Source organism: Lissotriton helveticus, chromosome 2_1 (assembly GCF_964261635.1).
Source record: "Lissotriton helveticus chromosome 2_1, aLisHel1.1, whole genome shotgun sequence".
Classification (NCBI taxonomy): Eukaryota; Metazoa; Chordata; class Amphibia; order Caudata; family Salamandridae; genus Lissotriton; species Lissotriton helveticus.
The window spans coordinates 295,143,068-295,163,520 of record NC_136059.1 but is presented as its reverse complement, the minus strand read 5'-3'; the positions used below and the strand labels follow the sequence as shown (position 1 = coordinate 295,163,520).

Here is a 20,453-nt window from a genome sequence, read left to right as displayed (position 1 = left end):
TACTGGAATCCGTGGACCCCACTGAGTTGTTACTGGAAGCCGGGACTTCTATTTAAGCAATTTTGATGATTTGAACCTCAAAACAATACACAAAAATACAAAGACAAGCATTGAACATACACATATGGTGAAATATTGGGTTTATTTTATAAACACCAATACAAATTTCTACTTCAATGAGAATATTGCAGCTTTCTAAAATCCAACTGAGGCCACCCATCCTCCATACTATATTCTGTTTGATGCATTTGCACTGCTCCCGTGAATCAATCTGAGGACATCAATTTAATGTTTAGCCCGCCTTTGCAAATTCCTTCACATTTACTTAATATTTAAAAATGTAAAATGTTGCTTCTTTTTAACATACAATGTAATAATCTTTGAATAATCTTTGATTTTCTATGCAGTCACTGACCCCCTGAGTAAACGTCACAGACACCCAGGGTCCCCGTACAACAGGTTAAGAACCACTGATCTATCCAATATGGAAGCTTTAACTGCAAATCATGGTATCACACACCATTCACCTTATTCAACTCCCTAGAACCGAGAAGCACTCTCCTCTGATCACAAGGCACATAATGAACAATAACCTCCCCATAAAAGAAGCGCCTGTCTCCTGCTCCTTGGTGAGAATGACACACAAAGAGGTTTGTATAATGAAATTTCACTCAGATGTCCAGTTAAAATTCTGGTAAAACTGGTCCAGCAGATGAGGACAGACATACTGGCTAGTTTTAACACTGGAATTACTGTTTATGTGGCACTCCCGAAGAGTAGCATGCATTTTGGCGTTAATCCAAAAACAGTAGTAACAATTACAGAAGAGTCAATAGATCTAACAAGAGTGGCTAAATACGACTCCCCTAAACATTTAAGATGGCTTCAATCTACCTGAGGAAGAAGAAGAGTAGGTGCATATTTTCAGATATTAAGAGCTAACCTCAGATTGTGAAATAATTGCGGGTTTGCACATGAGTTAAAACCCTACTCCTCATCCACAGCTTAACATATAGCCAACTCTATTTGGATAGTAATGCGCTCCCTCATGTTCAACTCAAAAAATGAAAGCATATACATTCCTGCAATTTATAACCTTCCAGTCACATATTCCCGCATGTATTCTTTCCAGACATCTTTACACACTCTCTGTCAGCTCCAGTATCAATCTTTTACTCCTTTATTTCTTCCACAGATTTAAAAGCACATCCCAAGCCCTTCAGCATATAACAAATATAAAATATATCTGCAATATATTTTCTTTTGCAAAAAAAACCTTTTAAAACGACTTTTAAAATACCAGCGAGCACAGGAGTAGCTTCTTATTCTAAATAATGTTTCACTTAAAATCTCTCACCTCATGATCGGCCAGCGACAATTAACACTGTAATGCATATGTCTACACCTATGTCTGCATCTTTGTTGCGAGTTTTCACAAATCAATCCTCCATCACAAACGTGTCCATGACTCACATTTCAATTTAATTCAACTGTATTTGCTGGTTGCAAGTGAGATTGGATGGACTACTTTAACCACTAAAACATTCCACTCCTGTTTTGTATCACTGGCCAATTCACCTGGACAGCGTTTCTGTTCTAAATTCAGTGGCTGCTAAAAGCAATTAATACATAGGTAAAATAAAGCATAGGAATAGGCAGAAAACTATAAACCAAAATCGGTGAAGTACACCTCAGAAGTACAACTAGAGGTGCCAATTTTTGCTAATAAGTAGCTCCTTTAGTGGCAATAAAATAACCAGGATTCAAAGGAAAGATACATCCTGAAGTGGAGTGTTTTGAATTATTTCCTTAAGTGTTTAATCAGCGGCTAATCTGAGAGCCCTAGAACTTCCCGAGAACTACTGCTTCAGGCTTGTTGCAATCTATCCGGAAATAGATATAATGTCGAATGCCAACTACACTGAAGAACCATACAGTAGTTTGAATACGTACATCATAGTCTTCATAAAAAAGACTTTTAATTAAAAAATTATCTTTTTAATTGTCATATGACGTAAAATTTGTAGGCAGACACATTTCACCATCACAACTTATTCATGGTAAACTAATGGCTATCTCAATTTGGAGATGATTCTTTTAAGACTTGTGTTACATGCTACACCATTTCATTAGCAGCGTCAAAGGACATGACTGTCCAGCTTTACATGAATGGGTGTCGGGCACTGTAAGTTTCTTAGTCCTGATGATGGTCTGTACCATTTGTTAAGCTGGGAACCAAACCGTTGACATCGGACCTGATATTTGTAACGCTGCATGCTGCCCAATTCTAGAAAATCTTCATTGTTGATGATTGTGTTTTCTGAATCTTTAATACACACCACATTGAGTCAGATTATGGAATGTTTACTGTTCAGAGATAGATGTGCTTTTTGATAAATTCGATATTTTAAAAATATACTCCTGTAAAATTGTTTATAAGAGTTTTAAATAAATCTGGTTTCTAATAGCATCTTCATGTTTATAATAATGAATTCTATGTTAACTTTATGAAGACATTTAATACAATGAATAGGTATCACAGTAAAATTCATTACCTTATCTAAAAGTTAAAACGATTAGGGTTATACATTCTGTAAACATTTGTACATCTTGGAAATTGTCCAAGATTCAATATGAAATGATGCCCAATGACCACATTATCCACCATTTGAAATTAGAGAAAGATTCCTTTTTTGGGATTAGGCTTCTTTTATGAGTTGATATTGCTAATGGTGATGCTTCAGTAATTTAAACAAACTATCTGGACCAGCTTTAAATATGAATATGGTTTCCGAGCTATCCAATAGAACTATAGTGAATATTTTTGTAAACAAAAATCCACCCTTGTCCCACTGATGCAGCAAACACAACTTTGTACCTTTTCAAACAAATATAGCACATGGTACCCTTAATGAGATAGCGAAGGCCTATCCAAAAGAAGAAATAGACATAATTAACTAGAGAAAGTGTGGAATACAGACATGTAAGCATCATTCATTGCACTCTAACTGTTGAAACATGGAGGCTGACCTGCAGTGATGTCATCATCGACAAGATCATGCTCCTCCTCTTGAACTTTGACTTCCGTTGCCACTGATTCTGGACTTGCACTGCCAGTTTGTATAGACTCTGCTGTCACTCCAGCTGAAATAAATTAGAACATAAATGATGCATCCTCCCCATTTTTGTTAAGTGTCACAAGATTATAAAGCGTCTGTTACAGTTCTATACTGAACAACCAAACATGAAAAACATTCGATATCGCTTTTTTCCATAACCGAAACAATACAGATACGTCTCCTATTAACAGATGACAAGACCGTTTTAAAGTTATTAGACAATGCTGTAATGCCTTAAAGCATAATGAATTAACAACTAATATTTCTACCAGTTGCTATAGTTAGTTGAGAGGTGAACACAGGTGTATCTGTCCAGCCATTTTTTCAGACATCTCCCCCAGGGTGGACTCAACTAAACTTTGCCACAATGAGTTTCGACTTGAGAAATCTTTGTGTCCTCCGAGTCGTATGCAGCAGTTGCTTTTCTTATTGCACCTTCCCACAATGCCACACATTATAGAGTTTTTTTCTGCCTCAGACCTCTCCCTGTCTCTATCAAAACATGACAGCTATATCGACTGTGCCAACCTTCCTTTTTAACGCAGTTCTTCAGCTTTATTTTGCTCCCGGTTGATCCCATACCTACACTCTAAAACCTTGACCATACCTGCCAAGTTCACAGGATACATGTGTGACCACTTCCATGTGTGCAGAGCCTTTCATGTAAGACTTTAACAGTCATTCTGAAACACTGGTGCACAGCATAAATCTGAATTCGTATTTGATGGTTCTATTCTATTTTATTATGTTATTCCATCTGATCTCATTGTTTTAGTCTGTGAATTAAGATATCAGAAGCTCTTGACTTATTTAATTCCTGTATTCCCTTATGCCTTAGGAACTTCTATCAAAATCTAGTTTCTTTTTGACAATCGTTTTCCAATGAAATGCTCCTACAGAATGGGCATCTTATGGTTAAAAGCATTTGCAACAATTTTCTTCTATAATTTTCTTAAGGTTTATATTAACTTCAAAAGATTAGAGTCAATTCCATGATTCTAATTCTGCACGCTGAATAGGGTCTGGACTAAAAACCTCAAAGATTCTCCGGTGGAAGGCTATTGTCTAGACCCCCTTCATGATCTCTCAAAGTAGAAGCAACAATATCTATCAATCAATCAATCAATCATGCCATTTGTATAGCGCACTACTCACCCGGGAGGGTCTCAAGGCGCTTATCTATACATAACAAGCATAAGTAAGGCCAATAGATCTAGGTTTAATATGCTAACTCATGCAGTGTTAAAACATTAGACATTTAAGACATTAGAGTGAGACACATGGGAGGAAAGCTAGCAAGCACTGCAGTGGAAGTGGCAGGATACATCCAAACAGGAAATGGCATTAGATAAGAGATAAATACTACAATGAGCTGAGCCAGTCTTAAGCCAATGGCTGAAAGATTAGTTGAGGAAAGTGAATAATTTAAAGGAGAAGACCCAAGACAACTACATGGATTTTTTTTCAAAAAGAAATCATCTTTGTTTACAGGTATCAGTAGACAGAGCATGCCAAGTTTATACATTAGCAGTTGCAATAGTTATACTGAACAGTGACATACTGAACAACTTCCCCAAACCCCACCACCTAGATCGCATGTTAACTAATACGAGTCACCCATTAAGTAGTCGAAGTGTTAATGGGGGTAAGTGTGAACGAGAAAGAATTATACACCAAATAAACACCATAGGAGGCCACTATTGCATTAACATAGACATGACATGGTGGTCTTAGGGTACGCACTTATATCCTATAACAATAGAATGAGTCATGCATGTATATCGTATGTGTAGCGACCGCTGTTCAGGGGTCAGTATCAGGGAACTACCCACCTACTAGCCCAAGCTTTACCTGGTATGCTCACTCCTCAGGGCTCCCACACCTGTGGGTTGAATCCTTCCAGTAACTTATCCCATTACATCGAAATAGGTGTCCTATGCAGGCCTCTATATTATTCTTACCAGAAGGCTTTACTTGTGGCATGTACCCAGTGCAGAACCTCCTCACATCAGCCAGCTACCCTAAGGGCCAATGGGGATTTCCAACGCTTTGTTATTAATCTTGTTTTCGTCAGCAGTAACCCTGCGCGTCGGTAGGCGTCGTCTGCGGCCCCGCGTCCGTCATCGTGGTCGCCGGGATGACGTCGTCAGAGTACTTAGACGCCGCCCTCGCGCGCTGACGTCAGTTCTGTACATAGCTTTACGCGCCGGGAATGCAGAGCCATGACAGAAACCGACACTGGTGGTACAAAAGGGGGTGGTGATGGACGGAGCATCTGAATCAATCACACAATCACACCCAGTCAAAAGATCTGGGTTTAATCCATCACCGTTCTTTAGCCCACTCTGCCACCCCAGTTCAGACATGGCTATATGCAAATCAGTCTGACCCTGTGCCTCATGGGAACAGTCCATCCCTAACTGCCAAGCCATGTCTTCCCTGGACCGGAAACAAGCTTCCGAGGACCGGTTTCTGGCATTCCAGCCGTCTTCAGCCCGGCTTGCTTGAATCCAGTGGCAAAGTGAGCAAGGGACTCACGTCTGAGCATACTCTGCCACACTTATGGCGGCCAAAAGCGGTACAAAAGGGGGTGGTGATGGACGGAGCATCTGAATCAATCAAACACTCACACCCAGTCAAAAGATCTGGGTTTAATCCATCACCGTTCTTTAGCCCACTCTGCCACCCCAGTTCAGACATGACTATATGCAAATCAGTCTGACCCTGTGCCTCATGGGAACAGTCCAGCCCTAACTGCCAAGCCATGTCTTCCCTGGACCGGAAACAAGCTTCCGAGGACCGGTTTCTGGCATTCCAGCCGTCTTCAGCCCGGCTTGCTTGAATCCAGTGGCAAAGTGAGCAAGGGACTCACGTCTGAGCATACCCGCCACACTTATGGCGGCCAAAAGCGGTACAAAAGGGGGTGGTGATGGACGGATTATCTCAATCAATCAAACACTCACACCCAGTCAAAAGATCTGGGTTTAATCCATCACCGTTCTTTAGCCCACTCAGCCACCCCAGTTCAGACATGGCTATATGCAAATCAGTCTGACCCTGTGCCTCATGGGAACAGTCCAGCCCGAACTGCCAAGCCATGTCTTCCCTGGACCGGAAACAAGCTTCCGAGGACCGGTTTCTGGCATTCCAGCCGTCTTCAGCCCGGCTTGCTTGAATCCAGTGGCAAAGTGAGCAAGGGACTCACGTCTGAGCATACCCTGCCACACTTATGGCGGCCAAAAGCGGTACAAAAGGGGGTGGTGATGGACGGAGCATCTGAATCAATCACACAATCACACCCAGTCAAAAGATCTGGGTTTAATCCATCACCGTTCTTTAGCCCACTCTGCCACCCCAGTTCAGACATGGCTATATGCAAATCAGTCTGACCCTGTGCCTCATGGGAACAGTCCATCCCTAACTGCCAAGCCATGTCTTCCCTGGACCGGAAACAAGCTTCCGAGGACCGGTTTCTGGCATTCCAGCCGTCTTCAGCCCGGCTTGCTTGAATCCAGTGGCAAAGTGAGCAAGGGACTCACGTCTGAGCATACCCTGCCACACTTATGGCGGCCAAAAGCGGTACAAAAGGGGGTGGTGATGGACGGAGCATCTGAATCAATCACACCCAGTCAAAAGATCTGGGTTTAATCCATCACCGTTCTTTAGCCCACTCTGCCACCCCAGTTCAGACATGGCTATATGCAAATCAGTCTGACCCTGTGCCTCATGGGAACAGTCCATCCCTAACTGCCAAGCCATGTCTTCCCTGGACCGGAAACAAGCTTCCGAGGACCGGTTTCTGGCATTCCAGCCGTCTTCAGCACGGCTTGCTTGAATCCAGTGGCAAAGTGAGCAAGGGACTCACGTCTGAGCATACTCTGCCACACTTATGGCGGCCAAAAGCGGTACAAAAGGGGGTGGTGATGGACGGAGCATCTGAATCAATCAAACACTCACACCCAGTCAAAAGATCTGGTTTAATCCATCACCGTTCTTTAGCCCACTCTGCCACCCCAGTTCAGACATGACTATATGCAAATCAGTCTGACCCTGTGCCTCATGGGAACAGTCCAGCCCGAACTGCCAAGCCATGTCTTCCCTGGACCGGAAACAAGCTTCCGAGGACCGGTTTCTGGCATTCCAGCCGTCTTCAGCCCGGCTTGCTTGAATCCAGTGGCAAAGTGAGCAAGGGACTCACGTCTGAGCATACCCGCCACACTTATGGCGGCCAAAAGCGGTACAAAAGGGGGTGGTGATGGACGGAGTATCTCAATCAATCAAACACTCACACCCAGTCAAAAGATCTGGGTTTAATCCATCACCGTTCTTTAGCCCACTCAGCCACCCCAGTTCAGACATGGCTATATGCAAATCAGTCTGACCCTGTGCCTCATGGGAACAGTCCAGCCCGAACTGCCAAGCCATGTCTTCCCTGGACCGGAAACAAGCTTCCGAGGACCGGTTTCTGGCATTCCAGCCGTCTTCAGCCCGGCTTGCTTGAATCCAGTGGCAAAGTGAGCAAGGGACTCAAGTCTGAGAATACCCTGCCACACTTATGGCGGCCAAAAGCGGTACAAAAGGGGATGGTGATGGACGGAGCATCTGAATCAATCAAACACTCACACCTAGTCAAAGGAATCCGACACTGGTGCCATGAAACTAGGGCCCTGAATGGGATGTCCTTAACCATAGATATCGGTTCGCAGAACGGTGAGGATGAGTGGGGCGGTAAGGAATCTAACACTAACTACTGTTTCTTACAGATATATCGTTACCGAAGGTAAGTAACTTGTGCATCTGAAATAAACAGGTTAGTGTTAGATTCCTTACCTTAGAATAGATACTCCAGCAATACCAACCCCGGTGGTGGGTCTGCAAACCAAGATCATGCCAGAAAGTCCTGGAGAACGGAACGGCAGAAAAAGCCATCTCTACGGACTTGGCTGTCCAGGCAGTAATGTCTAGCAAACGTGTGCAGCGAGGCCCACGTAGCTGCCTGACAGATGTCCTGCAAGGGGACTCCCCTACCCAGGGCAGTAGTAGCCGCCGTGGCCCGAGTGGAATGGGTGCGCAGCCCAACAGGAGGCTCCTTTTTCGCCAAAGAGTAGCAAAGCTTGATGCACAAGACGACCCACCGAGAGATGGTCCGCTTGTGCACCGCCCATCCCTTCTTAGCGCCCACGTAACAAACAAAGAGCTGGTCGTCCACCTGGAACTGTCGTTTGCGATATAGATAGAAGGCGAGCGCACGCTTTGGGTCCAGACGGTGAAGCCTCTCTTCCTCTTTCGAGAGATGCGGAAAGAAGGTGGGCAAGGTGATGGACTGCCCGATATGAAAGGCTGTGACCACCTTGTGCAGGAAAGAAGGACGAGTCCTCAGAACAACTTTGTCCAGATGGACAGAGAGGAAAGGAGGTTTAGAAGATAGAGACTGGAGCTCACTCACTCTCCTGGCAGAGGTGATGGCAACCAGGAACGCAGTTTTAAGAGTCAGAAGACGAAGAGGACAGTTATGAAGTGGCTCAAAGGGAGCGCACATCAGATACGTTAGAACAAGATTCAAGTCCCACTGAGGCATCACGAAGGGAACAGGAGGAAACATGTGTGTGATGCCTTTCAAGAATCTATTTACAACAGGGGACTTGAAAAGAGAAGGCTGAAATGGCCGAGATGTAGCCCTTGATAGTGCCCAGAGCAGAGCCCTGCTGGGCAAGAGAAAGAAGAAAGAGGAGAACCTCTGAAAGGGGGGCAGAGAGTGGATTCACAGCCGCGAAAGGGGGCTCAAGAGCCAAGGCCTTGGCCGCCCCGTTCAACACCACGCTATAACTAGCCCCCTCGTCCGAAGCCACGGAGGGAGGAGAGACGAATCCAGTGTTGGGCGAAGTTTCCAGACCACCGGCCTCCCCCAGCTCTTTTGCCCAGTCCTGGCTTAACTGGCACTGCTGTGCCAGAGGGTCCTCAGACCCCTCCCAGTCCCCCTCATCATCCTTCTCCTGGTAAACAGGCAAAAATTATGGAGCCGGGTCATAGGTGAATTGCTCACACATCGGCGTCCGAGATGGCCCCGAGCGGCGCCGCTCCGGTGTTGCACCCAAACCGGGGCTGAAACCGGGGCCAGTTTCGTCCGAAGACGGCACCGGGAGCAACACCCTCGGGGTCGGCGCTAGCGGAGGAGTCGTGAGGTCGACTGGCGATGACCCGGATCCAGGCCTGGATCCTGTGGGGCCCTGCGGCGTTGGGACCGGAGTAGACGACGGTGCCAGGGCCGGAGCCGCCGGCCCGCTAGGGCTCCCAGTCGGACCCGCGGGGCTGAAGGCGCCTCAGCAGGTTCCGACGGAGGGAAGTGCGACCTCATGGCCGTGAGGAAAGCACTTATCTCCTCTGGCGTCACGTACAGCCCAGTGACCAGTGGGTATAGAGCTGGACGCAGTGCTTGCGGCGGAGCCGCGCGGGCGGTGTCGCCCGAACCCCCGGCCGCGTCGCGCGAGCGTCGGGGGAATCGGAAGAGCGATGATGCCTCTTCGACTTCTTTTTCGAATGGCTCGACTTACCAGAGGACTTGGGGCCCGACGAGTGGTGGTGACTCGACGAGCGGCGATGACTGCGGCTCCGCAACCGGTCCCTCGACTTCCTCCTCGACCGGGATATCGAGCAGCATACGGGACCGCTCCCGCCTAGCCTTCGAGGTCAAGGCCCGGCAGTCTGGGCACGACTTGTCATCATGGTCGGCCATGAGGCAGTAAAGGCACCGACGGTGGGGGTCGGTCACTGACATCAGGCGGTGACAGGGCTCGCAAGGTTTAAAATCAGGCATCCCTAACGGCACCGCGAGTCAAGGTCGACTCGAAAAGTGATCAAAAAAGTTAGTCAAAAAATGACTAGTATACTGCTATTCCCGGATCTGCGCTTGCTGGCGCAGAAAAAAGAACTGACGTCAGCGTGCGAGGGCGGCGTCTAAGTACTCCGACGACATCATCCCGGCGATCACGACGCTGACGACAGACGCGCAGCTGCAGACGACACCTACCGACGCGCACGGGTACTGCTCACGAAAACTTTCCGGATCCAGTCTGGCGCCTGGGGATATTCTAAGGTAAGGAATCTAACACTAACTTGTTTCTTTCAGATTCAGGCTTAAAAAGAGCTTATATCACTATCATCAAGAGACTCGACAATAGGAATGTTTTATTCCCAGGCCAATCTGCATTTGCCTCCTTGGAAAGCAAAGTAAATGCTTCCATTAAATCTCCAAGCCCTTAGTACTCTCAAATACTTCAGAATGAAGCACAAAGCTTATTCAAATTGACTGCATCATGCTCAAAACCATCTTGGAATACTTGGCACAAAAAAAACTCTGCATGGAAAGCAAATCTCTAAAACATCATCTGAGATATCATCGTCTTAGATGTATCTGTATAGCTACTAAAAACATTGCAATCAATGTGCTAAAATTAATTTTTTTTAACTTAAACATAATTAAGGACAAAAAATTAACATTCAATTCATATATTTTACAATAGTGCGGTATTTCGGTGTAAATCAATCAGTTACTGGCCCTTAATACAAAAACAAAAAATGTATTAATGGTCTTAGCTATTTTCTGCAGACTTCGAACTATGCCAGACAAAAGCAAACAACATAGGTTAGCGATTCAGGCTTGTGCTTGCAAAGTCTACATTGAATTACATGGAATTGCTACAAAGATGGATCAAATTCCCAGATAGCAGAAATGCCATATTTTATCTGCCAATTTGTTGTTTTAAAGAGGACTGATTGTTGTGACATACCGGACTTTGCTTTCTTGTATAGATATATTTAATATAATGGAAAAGTTTCTTTGTCCAAGGACCAACATAGCATCAGAAAAGGAAGGTTCTCGACATATAGATTAATACAATTGTTGTTAAGTAGGAAAATGACAACATTTCCATTCCAAAGTTTGTCAGCATACAAAGAACAAATAGATATATCTTAATAGGAGGCCCGTGGATTAACTTTAGCTTCCTGAGCAACAAACACCTCCCTCCAAACTAATGATTTTAAAGTCCCTTGGGTGGCCAACTGGAACAAAACCCATAGTTTAAAAAAGCCGGAAGTCATAGCTAAGCCTTGCCTCAATATGTTAGCTCGGGAGTTGGCATGGGGAAACTCCATAAACGTTACACTAAGCCAAGTATAACCATGCTGTATACTTATTTACTTACTTGGGTAAACTTCAGTGAACCACTTTGCAAAATGTTAGCTACAATTTCTCTTTTCTCACTTGCTTCATAAGACCAAAAGATGGACCAGCCGTTCTTTTGAATATTTGGATAAAGGCATGGACCAAGGAATGCCATTTTGTCTTCATTGAGGGCAAGTTGTTCTACTGATCGCCATTCTCTTGGAAAGCCTGATACCTAAATATTGATAGTGTTCGCCTTGTTCTAATTTCTTGTTATCTATATTCTAAAACCATGTTTTTTCTTTGCTGTCCAAGTACTAGGTTTTTTGTTTTTCCATATTTGGGGAGTTGAGTCAAAGTGCAATGTTGTTGCAGTCCCTGTTTAATTTAGCAATGCTTGTTTAATTTACCAAGACTGCGTCACCAGTATAATGTAAATAGCACAAAACTTTCCACAAAATCTTTTGGGAAAGGCAATGCTCTCCAACAGCCTCATAACTTGGCAATACCGGAACAGGATAATTCATGTTTTAATCTACTTGTTTTTTCTATTTTATGATAAAGGCAGAGATTCTCTCCCATTTTGATACTAATTCATGTGTCTGAATAAAGCCCCGGTTTGATTCACAAGAGGGGATTTGTAATAATCCACTGCGCAAAAATGAGCCCCTATTGACACAAAGACATCACTGAAATCCACGAAGCATGCAAGTAGGGCCGTGTCTGAGTGTATCAACATTTGAACTAGAACTGCAAGAGCACTAGACTATCTATGATCCCACAACTGGCAAGAAAGTGTTTGGTATCTGGAAATCACACAAGTCAATAACTGTCTAGCTGCCTATGACACTTTTCTTCTTTAAAAACAGCCCATTTATATCAAAAGATCTAATTTCGCTCAAGCTCAACAACCTCTCAGTTCAAATCTGATTGACTAAACTATTCATGAATGAAGTGTATCTCTGTCCAATTCCAAAAACCAAATCCCTACTTCTCTCATCTTGCATATAAACACCAGAATTACAACAGTGCAGGCTAAAGGTGGACTGTTCATTTAAACTAGTCATCTCCTCTAAATTGATTTTAACACAGTACACTACTTTTTATAACTATGAATCAAATCAATCGAATCAAAATGGGCACAGATATTTGACACCCTTGTTACAACTTGTTGTCCAACCATCACTTGGCATCTATGCTTCATTAATAGGTATTAGAATACATGCATAATAGAATCAGGGAAGAAAATGGCAACAACTTCACAGAGTTGTCTACTGTCACACTAATCTACACTGCTCCACTGGGGAGGCGAGCTGCCACCTCCTGCTGTAGAATGGACAAATGGTCCGTAGGCGGGGAGGAGGGAGGAAGTACATGAAGGAAGGAAAGGGTGTGGCCCGTTTATATAATTTGAAGGAACCACTGGTCCGAAGTAATGGCCTTCCAGGCCGAGAGAAAGGAGGATGCTTTCAAAGTGGTGTGGGGGGGGTGGGGGGTGAAGGAGGAGGAAGAAGAACAAGAGAAAGGCTGCAAGTTGAATCCGTCGCCTTTTCCTTTACTGCAGCCTCTGTACTGCCTGATGAGGGGGTTAGGATGCTGCGGAGGAGCCCGGTATTGTCAGAATCAAAAGGCAGATCCTCTCCCAAAGCCACAAAAGCAGCAAAATGACTGGTGGTCTTTGACAAGAGGCAGATACCAATTGGGTCTTGCACGTCTTGACCAACACCATAGCCGAGTCAACTTTATCTAAAACAGACGCACTCCAAACAGGAGATCCCTCAAGTTGGCTAGGACATCAGAGGATAAGTTGGAGGTTTGAAGGCACGCACAACACTGAATGGCATCCAAAGTACTCATGGCTAGGCCACAAAATCCGAAGTGTCAAGTCCTGATTTAATAATGTGTCAAGAAGTGTTCTGACTGCCCAAGATAAGTTCATGGAAATTATCTTTCATATCGGCTGCGACGTGTGACAAGATCATTTGGACCATGTCCCACTACGCATGATTGTACCATGCAAGAAGGCAGTTGGCAGTCGGCGATTACAAGGCCATAGTCACTGCAGAAAAGGACTTTTTTCCCAAGCTTCAAGGCACTTTGATTCCCTATGAGAGGGATCTGTTGGGAAAGCACCACCAGACTGAACCCCCACACAGGACAAGGCTCTCTGGTGAAGGGTGAGTAGATAGAAAGGCTGGATCAGCAGCAGTGGGTCGATCACGGTGCCCCACAAGCTAGCTAATTGCTCTGGAAAAGAAGATTTGTCTCATGCCATCATAAAGGTTCCAATGAGGTGACAGAAGGCAGGAGAACTTCAGTGAGGACATTACTCTTGTCTTCTGTTGTTGGCAGTTGTAAATTCAAGACCTCTGTAGCTTTTATCATGAACTTATGCAAAGACACCACTTCAGGCGTTGGTGTTTCGGTGGGGAAGGCCGTAGCCAGCTCAGGGGAAGTGTCCATGCCACCTGCTGAAGAGAGGCCCTGAAAGTCCAGATGGATCCTGGTCTGGGTCACCATAAGGAAAATACTCCAAAGGGTCAGAGTCCGTCCTAGAGAGTATCAGAAACTGGACCTGTAGGTCTCCTCTTCCAACTGTCACTGAGCATCCCTGCAGGAATGTACCTAAAGCCTGGCGTTGGGCGGTGGCGCCAGTAACACCGTATCTGGTGCCAGAGGGGGAGCAGGTGGACATGGTGAAGGTGGAAGATGCGCTGTGCATGGGATTGGTTGCAGCGTCATGAATCAGAGAGCTTGTTTTAAGTAGTGTGGTGATGGCACTTGATCTGGCTGAAGGGTGGGAATGGCAGAAACATAGGAAGCTGTGTTAGTGGAACTGCTAGACCTAAAGGGGTGCCGGATTGCGTCAAAGCCTTTGTGAAGATGGAGTACATGCTGTTAAGGAACGCTGCTGGATCGGATTCCGGAGTAGGCCATTTGTGGAAAGTCAGCGCCGAAGCAAGAGCCTCATGCAGAGAAAGTGCCAGCAGAGGTCTCTGGGAAGGACAGAGGTCTGTCTGGAGCCAAGTCCAAAGGGTGAGCAGGGCTGTGCAGAGGTGGGTGCGATGGAGTTAAGTCAACAAGCCCTGGTTCCGAGGTCGAGATTCTGTGGGAGGCAGAGAGCGATAAGGGAACTTACCTCTGCTGTGTTTCTTCTTTCTGTGTTTCCTCTTCTTTACTGGGCCTGAAAAAGACCAAGAACAGTGCCTGCCCATTTACGGCATGGATGGCCTTCCTTATCCCTAGCTGTGAAGAGCCTGGCCTCTCACTCCTTAGTGGCCTTAGGGTGCATGCTGAAGCAAGACGAACAGGCCTTAAGAGTCATGGTTGGAACTTAAGCACCACAAACAGAGTGCGTGAGTGTCCATAATGGACATGTGCCCCTCACAATCCCTGCAAGGTCTGAGCCTTGATTTTTTGGGATGAGACATGGTACTGCAGTTTTTGAAGAATTTGTGAGGAAACTCGGAGAGAAGGAAGCTCTGAATCCACGTCGAAGGAAGACAGAAGAAAGTCTATTGTTATGTTTTGATTGTAATTTTATATTGGTGACTGGTTTATTACGGCTATTAGACACAATTGTCCTCTCAACTGAAAGCCTCATAACCTGTGTGTATTTATTTTAAATATCTGAAGATCACTTTTGAAGTATTGACATATGTTAGTGTCATGCTATTTGGCTCTTACCCTTTTATTAGCATAATATCGCTTGCGAGGCGGAATAAGATTTCATCCATATACGGTTGATAAAAAAATCATTTCAAGATCTGATTAGCAACAGCGGCATCATGTTGGGAATTATGACATTTATGTGCTTGTAGGAGCAGCTCACACTTTCTTAAATGAAAGCCTCTAGTGCTAAGGACATTAATATATACCATCTCTGATAACCCCTAGGGCCTTCATTCGATTTATAGTGGTAATCAAGGTTTGGGCACAAATAGGAATTATTGTACTTGGTTTGCAAAAATACCACTTATTATTCCCGTACAATCTTTTCCCAGCTAAAATCGTGGCAAAATCTGTGCGCTGAAATACTGTGATACATGACACTCTGCTGCATAGGACTGGGAGAAACAGGTGATATTATGGTGTTATTCCCCGTTCTAAGGCATGGTATCGCCTCTCCAAGTAACGGAGACTCCCTGATTTATTATCTCTACATGACATATACAATGCAACATAAAATGTATACGTACACTATATGAACGTGTACCCAAAGCATCACTGACCAAATGTGCAGACCGTGTCATTTTTTTTCTTGACACGAGCCGAGTGCTTAAGATGACTTAACTCCATTTCCTCTAATGTACTGGTACCTGCCTCACCCTAAAAGGTATTTTCTGTTTGCATTTCCTTCGCTTTACCTGTCCATTTGCAATTAATAGACCGTGGCGTGGCTTTCGATCAGAAAGATCCCGCCTGGAACTGCAGGGAAAATGATGAAATGACCCTGGGCGGCGGATGGACTGGTAGGAATGCAAAAATAGTCCTATTTGATTTGCATTCATTGTAAATCCGATTAATACAAACAGGGGTGCGCTCCGGTTTCAAACCACAGACCCCTTCGCAAGCTTTGCGGCCGATACTGTACAGCATTAGTATAAAGACAGAAGACATTGTGCGCCAGCTTGAAAAAAAGGATGTGTTAAAGCCAAGCTGAATATGACAAAATTCAAGGCTGTGTACCCCCAAACAGCATTAGATTAAAATTGCTTCGGTTAACCCTTTACTTAAAGATCCATACAAGAAATACTTTTAAAACTAACAAATAATTAATTATGACGTAAGGCAAAATATACTAAACGTAAGCTTTAGGCGTCATTACTACTATGATTGAAACATGTTTTATTCCATTACATTCCGTTTCTGGGTGTAAATATATACATATAGTTAAACATTGCTTTTTGCTCCCAAAGCAGTGTCTTTTGGAACCATAATACAGTTTCTTCCACCTGCATGTTCGTGTCAGGTACCAGTCGTCTCCGGTAATGGGAGGGATTGTGAAATGTCACTGATCTTTTGCCCCCTACCCCTCCCCCACCCCTTTCGTTACCCAATTTGAGCACGAGTCAGGGGCGCGTCTCAGTGAAATATTTCCCAGCATGAAAGGGATAGCCGCGGCCCGGGGGCGGGGAGCACATTTAGCCTTTTCTTCCTGGAGACAGTGCTGGTTCTCGGGGAGCCGGACCGCCGCGGTGACTGGGCCGGCCGGCCCCACGCTCCCAGCGCTTCTCCTGACAGACAGACTGCCTGCCTCACATTAATTCACTTCACACCACTCGTATCGATCGACGGCCGCTTCCCGGGTCTCTCTGCGCGCGCGGCCTGTCTGGCTGCCTGCACCCGCATCAGCACATACACACAAAGGCCATCCAACGATAACCTTTCCCTCGCCTTAAAGGGACAGAGCTCATACTTCTAGCAGTGTTACCATAAGGAAAACAGAAAAGGCGCACGTTCCCTCAAATGCCTGCTGCTGGTAAAAAAAAAAATGCCCCGAGCAGGGCTGGGTAAAATGACAGATTCGATATTCTAAACCAGAGGAAGCACTTCGGTGAAAAAGGGACCAGGGACAAAGGTTCACGTTAGCACTGAAAAGGAAAGGCAGGCTAACCGTAATTACAGTTGGAAAACCCTGCAAAGGCAACAACTTTAAACACCCCAAAAAGGCAGTTTTATGACTCCTAACCCAATTAAAAAACACAACGTTTGCTTAAATCACTTCTCTTTATGACAAAAGCATAAGGTCTTTAATTGCAACTAAGCAACATTTTACATGGAAAAACGTCAAACCAATACAGCGATGTTGAATGAGGAATGACTAATCAGAGGGTACGTTGTAGGTGCGCCCTGAATAAGCAGGGCACTTGTTTTTAGTGGTCAAGGCCCCTCCCCTCTTCGGGGTAGCTCAGTCCAGCAGTGAAGGTTTAGCTCAACAGAGGCGGTGCGAAGGTTTTAAGACTACGATCCTGTTGAACATAGCTGCAATTCAGATGTGATTTTATTATGAATAAAAGCAACACTTGAATACCAACTTTATATATACCTTTAGCTTTAGAGAGAAAATAGAACCAACATTGTAAATCTCATAAATAGAGCATCAAAATGTCCCAGGAAATGTCAGGTGCAGCAAAGTGGCTTTTGTGCCACACCTAATACATAACGTTTACCATTACTAATACTTGCGGATGCTGCACTGCTCCTAAAACCACCGAGGACACCAACATTAGGAATAATGTATAATGGGATTGGTGCAACTAGAAGGAGGGAAAACAAAATCCTAACACTGTACATTCAAATGCTGCGGTGTTTGCGGTTAAAAGTCACCTAATTAGGAAACCGTGCTTCAGGCCCCCGTTATTTATTGGTACCTTAAAAATGGATCTCTCGCAGTGAGTGAGGATTCTAAAGACATCGACTCAATGGATTCAGTCTAGTGAGGGTGGTCTCAGTAAAGAAACAGACATATAGCCACAAAGGCATAGGGGTATTGAGCACACAGGCCTAGGGGAACACATCTATGACCATGTATGACCTCTTGATGTTTTCTGGATTCAGACACATACACGCAGGGTCGGATTGGTAAGGCGGGCCCTTGGGTAACGGACGATGAGCGGTATCTGTGTTGCAGCTGTGGGACGCTTTTTAGACCAGCGTGGTGGCCGATCTGGGCTGTGTCTGTGCTGTTCAGATGCCACCAGCTGCACAGTGGGTCCTGCGTGGCTGTTGCGGAGGCAGATGGGGCTTTATTACCTCCCATCTAACCAACAGGGCGGAGGTGGCATTGCCAGTCTTTCTCTGGGCCGGCCCATTAATGTACGCAGATGGAGCAGGGGGCCTGAGCAGTACTGGCCTCACTTATATTCAGGTACGGTCAGGCGCGCAACACCCATTGGACTCACCGGGCTTCAGCCCCCCCTCCCCCGTCGTGTGTGGCAGCCCGGGATGAGACAGATCTCGGGCACACACAGAGCCGCACCCGAACGTTTCACAGGTCTTTAAAAGACCATTTGAATGTTAATTAGGCCTTGCAGTTGTTTCACCCCTTCTAAGAGCCCCTGCAGCTCCACTCTGCCTACTGATTAAAGGTTCAGCCCCGCCCCCCCCGAAATTTGGCTCTACTTGCGCCTCTGGGTACGGTTCACCCAATGCAGTGCATAATTTGAGCCAGTGGTTTCCAGTGCTCAGCACCGGCATGTCATTATCAACACCGGCTTTTTTCATGAGCACCTGTTAAGGACACATTAATTTATGGTAGGTCCGGGGAGATTTAGTGATTTGCCCAGAATCACAGGATGTTGAGCCAATGCCAAGACTCAAACCTGGTTCCCCATCGCCAAAGTCGGCAGCTCTGGTTATTACGCCACATCCTCTTTCAACTTAGTAGTTGGTTCTGTTTTAGGCGGCATTAACAGGAGAAATGGGCTGGTGCAAGCTGCCTCCTGATGAGAGCCCCAGCACTTTTTTTTAAAACAAATGAACCACTGGGTTCACAACTGTGAACTAATCCGTGCCGTATTTTCATTATCTCAGTGAAGTTAAGAAAACATGCCTCTTTTATAGACTCTCCCTCCCTTCTTTTATAACACTTAAAACACGAAAGCAGTATTTTGAGAAAAGTCGCAATCTGCAAATGTGGTCTCAGTGGCGTAGCAAGGGGGTATGGCAGGGCGGTCTGCCCTAGAAGACATGAGTTTTGGGGGCGGCGGCCAACCCCCAGCTCTTACCTGCCATCTTGGGCTGGCAGTCTCCAGCACAACACCCCAGCTCTTCCATGTGGCTGCTGCGGGGCAGCAAACACAGGGACCGTCCCGGGCGGGCTTAGGTCTAGCTACGCCACTGTGTGGGTCACTTTTTTTTTAGGGAGGCCAGGCCAATTTTTGATCCCAATTCAACCCTGTATACAAGCCTGCTAGATTCTGAACCTCATCTAAGCAACCCTGAAAAAATGAAGCTACAAGTTTAACTTTTCCCCTGCATCCATGCCACGGAGACACAAGTACCTGTTCACAAGCTATATAGAAGCTAATGGGTACCAGGAAAGGCTCTGTGGGTGATGCCACAAAGAGGATAAACACCCAAGAAGCAAACATTGAGTGAGAGGGTGTACTCGCCAAGCAGTCATAACTAAGACCACCTGTACTTGTAGATGAATGTTCTTGACATCCATCATACAGTGTTTACTGAAATGCACGGTGGTGCTTGTTCACATTACAGGGATATGCTATTGTGGGAAACATTGTACATTCCAATCAGACAGACCCTGAAGTCTAAGACAACACAAAGGGGAAGAGTGGGGGATACTACTCTTGTCGTTTCTGGATAGGTAGCAGCCATCTGAGACCAAACAATCATTATTTATACACAGATTGTGAGGGCAAACAGTCACCATTGCTTCACAGGTAGTGGCAACCAATCATTTGCCTGCACGTGTTCAAAGTTTACAATATTTATTGAAAAAAATCTGGGTAGTGTTTGCATGCATTTACATGAATTAATTAACAAAGGGTCCCATTTTCCTGAAATCACTTTATTTGAACTAGGAGGCCAGTATGCATCACTCCAGCATATCACTACTGTGAACAAAACCTCAAACAGCGTTGCCACCACCTAACAGATGGGGGCAAGGGCTGAAACATCCCTCTTTAGAGACTACAGGGTGAGGAGACCAATTTACGTTTTTGATATCGCACTGTATACGTGCCCTAAGGAGCACTAGAACTGAAGTTTTGTGGGTGGGAATCCCTTGGGATTAGTGACCCTTCTAACTAAGCTAAAAGAAAACAAGCAATTGATAAAGCCAATAGATCTCGCATTTGGGACCCATTGGCTTCACCAAAGACTTTTGGCGATGCTGCACAGCATCAGCAAAGAGTTTGGCGGTACTGTTCAGCCTCGGTCAAAAGTACAAAAAATAAGAAAAAAGGCCCAGTGACATAGCCTCATCTTCTCAAAGGTGTGTAAATGCGTCACCACATACACCCATGTGTCACCGTGCATGCACACACCTGTGAAATGAGAAAGACACAACTTTTTGTTATTTTAATTTACCAATCCAGTATGGATTGGTAAATAAAAATAAATGAAACTGGAGAAGCACAAGGGTGTCTTTTTATCTTTTTTTTTAAGGCAGAGGACAAGGCTGCAATTTGCTGTGTGGCGCTCCA

General features: G+C 45.2%; 1 protein-coding gene across 3 annotated transcripts in view; it reads right to left on the bottom strand.

Annotated features, from left to right (window-relative positions):
* WDR7 (WD repeat domain 7) overlaps positions 1-20,453 on the bottom strand; it is a 1,349,682-nt gene that overhangs the window by 716,532 nt on the left and 612,697 nt on the right. For all 3 annotated transcript variants that reach the window (XM_078674853.1, XM_078674855.1, XM_078674854.1), the window contains one exon: positions 3,031-3,144. In XM_078674853.1, the coding sequence (XP_078530979.1) occupies positions 3,031-3,144 (114 nt within the window). The remainder of the gene's footprint in view (positions 1-3,030; positions 3,145-20,453) is intronic.